General features: G+C 33.7%; 1 protein-coding gene across 1 annotated transcript; it reads left to right on the top strand.

Moving 5' to 3' along the window:
- Positions 1-3,654: 3,654 nt before the first annotated feature.
- On the top strand, positions 3,655-6,498 carry LOC136065924 (disease resistance protein RGA2-like; the record flags this gene model as incomplete). The annotated part of the gene is made up of 2 exons (XM_065769746.1): positions 3,655-5,104; positions 6,412-6,498. Coding segments are annotated over exons 1-2 (1,537 nt in total), but the record flags the coding sequence as incomplete, so codon positions are not given.
- Positions 6,499-7,740: the final 1,242 nt, after the last annotated feature.

The raw sequence follows: 7,740 nt of genomic DNA, 5'->3' as shown, positions 1-7,740 counted from the left end.
AAAACGAATACTTAGAACTTAGAACACTTATCTTTTTCAATCTACTGTAAAACGAATACTTAGAACTTAGAACACTTATCTTTTTCAATCTACTGTAAAACGAATACTTAGAACTTAGAACACTTATCTTTTTCAATCTACTGTAAAACGAATACTTAGAACTTAGAACACTTACCTGGTGCGCCGGCCAGCACCCTAATCCTTCCCACAGACGGCGCCAATTGTAGGGACTCAATTTGGATTAACCCTGAGTGATGGGTTTTCAGCCCAATAAGCCCAAACAATAAATTTATAGAGAGTGGGTTGACAGGTTTAGGTGCTGGCCGTCGATCACCATGCATGAACTTTTCTTATAAAAAATGTTAAGAGTTTCTTTACAAATGGGAGGATGCTCCTCGGCCACAGGCCGAGGAGGCCTTCATGTTCTTTCTTTTTTTTTCCCCCCCCCTGTTTTGCTTTACTAGCTTTTCTTTTATAGTTTTCATCTTCCTATCTCCTGCTTCCATCTGTTGATCGTCTATTCGCTTCTCTTCTGGTCGTCCGTCCCATCAGAGGCCTTATCGGTACTCAAGTGGCTCACTCTAATCAACGTTATCCTGTCAAGGGGTTACCTCCCCATTAATGCGGCCAGGGGGGTTAGTTGAGTGCATTAAATGCGAGAATGACAGCTTACTTTGGGGTTAGCCTCTCCCCAAAATCACCTTTGTCAGGCCGAGGACAAGGTAATCCTCGGCGTGGATTTAGGAAAATAGGCTTTCCCCCTCTTTGTCCAAAATAGCTTGTGCTCCTCGGCATGGGTCTTGGGCCTGCTATATGATGGGCCGAGGCTATCAGGCCTATGGGCCCCACAGTAATATTATATATGGTTATATAATTATATTTTTCTCCAGTTTCGACATTGGCACTGCCAAAATATAGTGTTTTTTTTCTCTCCAGTTTCAGTATTTTAATTGACACAATCCAAAAAAAAATTTCGGTACCACAATTCAAATTTTTTTCTTCTCTTTTTTGGCAATGGGATTGCCAAAATAGAAATTTTTCTCTTCCAATTTCAGCAATTTTATTGCCACAATTTAATTTTTTTTTCTCTCTGCTTTGTCCTCCTATTTCGGCAATTCTACTACCGTAATTCTTTTTTTTCTCTCTCTTTTCTCCTCTTATTTCGGTCAAGTCAGTTGGTGTTTCGGGCAAGCTAGCTTGGGAAAAATTTGGGCACATATTTTGGCAATACCATTGTCGAAACTGTTTTTTCTCTCCTTCTCCCTTCCGCTATATATTTTCTCTCTTATCTCTCTTATTTTTCTCAAAATTTTGGCAATAGTATTGCCAAAATTCGTTTTTCTTTTCATTTTTTCAAATAAATTTGAACAGTGTTCATATCATAAATAAACTTTATTTTTTACAATATTTCAACAAAAGACTGAACACTTCTTGCCTTTGAAAAAAAAAGGGCCAAACCAAAAAATTATAATTTCTTTTTATATGCTTTTTGACAACAAATTAAAAAAAAAAGGCAAAAAGTTGTTCTGATATATATTGCCTTTTATCAGCCTTTGTGAATAGCTTTGGCTCATCTTCTTCCAGTTCAATAATTTGAGAGAGAGAGAGAGAGGGAAAAAGAAGTGGGGGACAAAGGCTTGTCAATGTCAGGAGCAGAGTGCAAATGTGGGTTTCGTTATGCGTACTTTGGCTTTGGTTGTCACGGGCGTTTCATGTAAGAAATTTCCAAGAAACCTCCGCTCTTGTCTAAGGAAAAGTAAGTTCAAGTGCTCAGTGCAAGAAAAAGTTAATCATAATGTTGCATTGGTGAAATTATTGTGATTTTCTCTCTCTTACAAAATCATAATATTTAAGGCAATGTGAATGTAGTAATTGTTAATAAATTTTTTTTTAATTTGACATAATTTTTATAAAAAATTGTAAAAAAATTAATTATATTTTTTTTTTCATAAAACTTTTTAAAAAGTATAACCTAAACTAATATACTTAGGACATTTATTAATATTTATTTTGCTCAGAGCAAGAAAAAGTTAAAAATAATATTTAATCATAAATTTATGCGTATTTGGCATTAGTTCGTAAGTATATTTTCATTAGTTATCCTTTTATGATAATCTATTTTTTTTATTAGTACTAATTTATTCAGTTATATGATAACTAAATTTTATTTGTGCAAACTTAGAGTATATAGTGACTGCATCATTTAGTAAAGTTGCAATTTTACTTTTGATAAATTAGGTCTATTGTTTTATACCTTAAATTTTATTTTAGCTTTTGAATGGCGTGATGAGTTATTAGTGCATTCTCATTAGCTTCTTCAAAAAACAAAAATTATATATATATATATATATATATATATATATATATATACACATATGTGTGTGTAATTTGCATCACCAAAACTCACTTTATTAATTTTACATGAGAATTCTTACAACATACCCTACATCTCATTATTTTTTGCATTACATTACATTAAAATCATCTATTTCTAGCCACAATAGCATAGAGTGTGGGTTTGGATAGAAGGTTTAGTTGTGGTGCGTTTTTCTCCTGTGCGTTTTTTTTTTTTTTTTTTGGCCGCACTTGTTGACTTTGGGAGGACAAAATACACTGTGCGTGTATTGTGCGTGCACCGTTTACGCACTGTTTATGCACTGTTCACGCAATATTTAATATTAAAAGTAGGTCCCACAACACTATTCACACATTTAAAAATTATTTTGTTACAGTATTTTCAGCAACAATCAGTTTTTATCAACTTTCAGCAACAATAAATGCTATCCAAACGGACCCAGAACCAACACAATTGCTAATGAGTAGAGAGAACGGCAGGAGAGAGGGTGAATAAAATGAAAAAAAATAACTTTGCATTGGTGCTACAGTACCATTAAATTTACATTTTACTGTGGCAAGCTGAATAAATCAGATGTAAAATACGTGATCAGATGAAGCATGATTTTTAAGCATTTGGGCGAATAGTATTATTCATTTTGCATTTTTTTTTTTTAAAGATTTGTTTCACCAAATGGGAATGGTCTTAGCATCTACTCGAGTACAATAAATATAGAGTCCACTAGGTGTAGACGTAGAGCTCTCTTTATTACACATTGTGTTTAATTAATTTACTATTATATAACTATAAAATGTTATGAAAATGGACATATACTAATTCATATATATATATATATATTTATTTAAAATTAGTGATAATTTTGAAATAATATATTAAAATAAGTCAACACTGAAATATTTCGTTCTATGGAACCAATTGAAATTAGGTCTGTAAATGGTATTTAGACTTTTTTTTTTTTTTTGGTAAACGGTATTTAGACTTTAAACCTTAAAATATCACATTTAAATTAAGTGTTGCACTCAAAATATTAGAGAGCTTCTGTGCTTTACACGTAGAAAACATGTCGGGCTTTCACTTGTTTCCTTATAATTTTGATCAGCTTTTCCAATTCAAAATATGATTATTTTCCCAGTTTTCTCTAGACAAAATCCCATTATTACCTTCCAAACTCATTCCTACTTCCCATCCTTAATCTGCATAGAAGGCAGAGCATATCATCTCTGACGCTGCACTTCACCAATCTCTCTCTGTTGTTACTTCACAGTTCACTGCAAAACCAACATCCTTAATTTTCATTGATGGAGTTGGCCTATTCCATTGCTGCAAGCGTTATTGAAAAGATAGGTTCCTTTGCTTACAAAGAGATTTGTTCTGCATGGGTCGTTTCCAGCGATCTGAAAAAGCTGGAGCTCACCATGTCCACGAGCCAAGCCGTGCTGTTGGACGCTGAGGAGAAGCAAGTGAAAAACCAAGGTCTAAGTGTTTGGTTGGGGCAACTCAAAGATGTCTTTCATGATGCGATGGATGTGTTGGATGAATTCGAGTGTGAAGCTCTTCGTAGGCAAGTGGTGAAAATGCATGGAAGCACTCGTGAAAAGGTACTTGACTCCGTTTCTTATTCTTCTTTTAACTTGCTTGGCTTCGGTTATAAGATGAGTCAGAAAATCAAGGGCATAAGAGAGAGTTTAGAAGAGTTAGCAAAGGATAGAGCTCAATTTCATCTTGAGGAGCGATTTGAAGATCAGCGTATTGGGGACAGGAAGAGAGAGATGACCCACTCCTTTGTTCGTGATTGTGATGTTATTGGGAGGGATGATGACAAGCAAAAGATAATACATCTTTTGATGCAGCCGGATGACAACTGTAATGTTTCTGTGATTTCTATAGTGGGAATCGGAGGTTTAGGCAAGACCACATTGGCTCAGTGGGTGTATAATGATAAAAGGATAGCTAAACATTTTGACTCTAGAATATGGGTGTGTGTGTCAGAAGACTTTAATGTTTTAACATTAGCAGAACAAATCCTTAAATCTACAGGTGGTGGAATTAAAAAGAACATGAGTATGGATGAAGTTCAAGTTAGTTTACGAAGTATTTTAAAGAAGAAAAGATTTTTCATTGTTTTGGATGATGTCTGGAATGAGAATCGTAACAAATGGTTTAGTCTGAAGAATTTGTTAACAGAAGGTGGCCAAGGAAGTAAAATTCTTATCACTACACGTAGTCACAAAGTTGCCTCAACGGTGTCTCCTGGACCAATCCATGACATAGAAGGTCTTGCAGAGAATGATTGTCTATCATTGTTTTTAAGGTGGGCATTTAATGAAGGGGAGGAGAAACAATATCCAAATCTTATAAAGATTGGAAAAAAAATTGCAAAAAAATGCAGAGGTGTTCCTTTGGCTATGAAGACTCTAGGGGGCTTACTTTATTCTAAAACCGAGGAGCGTGATTGGATTTCAATAAGGGATAATGAGATACGGAAACTAGAGCAAAAGGATGACGACATTTTACCTGCGCTAAGATTGAGTTACAATCGATTGTCATCATACTTGAAACAATGTTTTGCTCATTGCTCATTATATCCAAAGGATTTTAGATATAGTAATTTGGACTTAATCCAGTCTTGGATGGCAAATGGGCTTCTCCAAAAATCCAATAAAAGTGCTCAAGAGTTGGAAGATATTGGAGAACAATATATAAAAGATTTCTTATCAAGATCTCTCTTTCAAGAATTCAAAGATGTTGGTACTTTCGTGACATTTAAAATGCATGATTTGATACATGATCTTTCATTATATGTTGCACAAAATGATTATTGCTTAATAGAAAACACAAATAACTCCAACAACTTTGAAAAGGCTAGGCATGTGTCAATTTTGGACCATAATTTGGGTGTTGATGCAATGATAGCTTTTTTAAATAAGTTGAGTACCAACATGCGGACTATTAATTTCTCATGCGAAGATTGGGCATCAGCTGAACACACTTTTATTAATAAACCCTTGGTGGAAACATGCATCTCAAGATTTAAGCAACTGAGGCTGCTAAATTTAAGATATCCAAGGTTGGAGGAGTTGCCAAGCTCAATTAGTACTTTAAAGCATTTGAGATATCTCAACTTACGAGGGAATAAGCAAATCAAGAAACTGCCTAATTCCATTTGCAACCTGCAGAATTTGGAAACATNGGGGGGGGGGGGGGGATTTCTCTGATTTTGATCATAGGCGTAATTGAGGGTTTTAGTTTGTTTCTTTGTAAGGTTAGTTGCATCTTCTATCTAGTTTCCTACTTGGTCTATTTTTGTTGTTAGATGTTGCAGCTATTAGCCGCTGGAGTTTGCTATTTATATGGTTTGTTTCTTTGATAAATTCATTCATTCATAAAAATAAATAAACCAATAAACAAGAGGTCACAGCTATCTATAATTTTCTTTAAGGACTTCTAGTATATTTGCTCACTTAGTTTTTACATTGCCAAACAATCTACAACGAAAGTGCGCATTCAAACCTGAATTCCCTTGCAACCAAAACCTAATGTTCTAACTAAATTAACTCGTTTTATTGGTAAAATTGCTCTTGTGGTTATAGTTTTTTTCCATTTACTGTGTTCTTTTTTGTGGTTTTATTATTGAGAAGTTCTAGATTTGGATAAAAAGCATAAGAAAATGAAACTTTTGAGGAATGTTCGGCAACAGTTGAGGTTCATATCCTTCAATAGTTAAAAGTCAAAGGTGATTGAAATTTCAACAGTAACTGTGCAATCCCTTTTCCCCCTTTTTTTTTTTTTTTTTCAATTTCTATATTTGCATTTTTACTTAATGTATCTTACTGTTAAGATATTAAATTTAATGATAAAGAAATTTAGGTGTTTCAAGTTCAACTCTCAAAAACTAAAATGATATAAATCTATACAGGAATGTTGAATCATGTAATGCTCATTGTGGTAAAATCTTGAAAGGTTCAATTAGTCTAAAGATTTAGTATTGTTATTTCTTTTTACATTTTAGGTTTAGCTTTAGTGGTCATTATTCTAGTGAGTATTCTTGCCTATAGGTTGGCCAAGTTTGGGGTTTAATGATGCATTTGATTTGGGTTCATCTTCAATGACCCTTACCTTTGTCAACAATGATTCTGACTCCAGTATGTATCCATCATCAAAGAAAGTTAGAACATATTAATCAAACTTCAAAGAAATATGCCTCCATCTGAAAACAACCTTGATGCCAAGCTAGGCTGTCTTCTTTAGTTACATCTTTTCATGTCTCTGCCACTTTCTTCTCTTTTTCTAAAAATTTTAAGGCTCATTCATATGTAAATCAAGCTACTAGGCTTTGTAATTATTATTTATAAAATATTGTATATATTTGTTATGCATGCTGAATCTGAATAGTATTACTTTTCAACCAAAAAAAAAAAAAAAGGAAAAAAAAGAAAACCTTGAGTTCAACTTTAATGAAGATTCAAGATGATATTGCAGTTATATGTAGAAGTTACTAGTTAGGTGAGATGTAAGTCAACTTGAAGGTATAGACTTGATTACTTATCTTACCTTTTTTTTTTTTTCATCTTCAGATTTTGATATATGAATGTGGAGTGAAGGTGAAGATAGTATCAATGTAATCGTCTATAATGAAAGATTTCCTGATTTCGTTTAATTATTAATTAATAATAATATTAGTAGTAGTAGTAGTAGATATTGACTCTTCTTCCTTTTTAGCAATAGTTGGTATGTAATTGTTTAATATCCTTCAATATTTGATTTCTTTTGGTGTAATTGTTTAATGCATTGACCCATGTTGTGAGTAGAAGAAGGTATTGAGATTAGTCATATTTAGAAGAAATGACATAACATTGCAGTTCTATTGAAAATAAGCTGAGGAGTAAATAAGAGCTATATCTCTAGAAATGAAGTGGTAGAAAGTGATCTGACTTTCCACTAAAAACCAGCCATTTAAATGGGGTTGTCATGATGATGTTTTGTGTGTCTTCTTTAGGAGCTTCCTTGAGAGTAGGGCCAATTGTTCTTTGAGTATCCTCTCTCAAAGAGACTACGGGAGCTAGTTAAGTCATGATGTTTAATAAAATCCCAGGTATAAAGCTTGTGTTAAGTGGTTCTGAGTGTGGGGTATGGATAGGTTGAAGGGTAAAAGTTTTGAAAGCACCATATGCAAACTTATTTGGTCTATGATGGTTTATTATATTTTGCTTCAAAGAAATGCTCTTGTATGTAGTGGCAATGTAAAGTCTGAGGAGGCTATCCAGCTTTTGATTAGAAGAAAGATTAAGGCCTAGGTTGAGGTTGTAATGAGAATGAAAATTTTTTTAGCATATAATCTTATGTTGTAATTCTTTGGAAGAGGGGGGGGGGGGGGGGGGGGGGAA

Source organism: Quercus suber, unplaced genomic scaffold (assembly GCF_002906115.3).
Source record: "Quercus suber isolate HL8 unplaced genomic scaffold, Cork oak 2.0 scaffold_1332, whole genome shotgun sequence".
NCBI lineage: Eukaryota > Viridiplantae > Streptophyta > Magnoliopsida > Fagales > Fagaceae > Quercus > Quercus suber.
The sequence above is the reverse complement of the archived record's forward strand: the minus strand, read 5'-3'. Positions and strand labels throughout refer to the sequence as shown.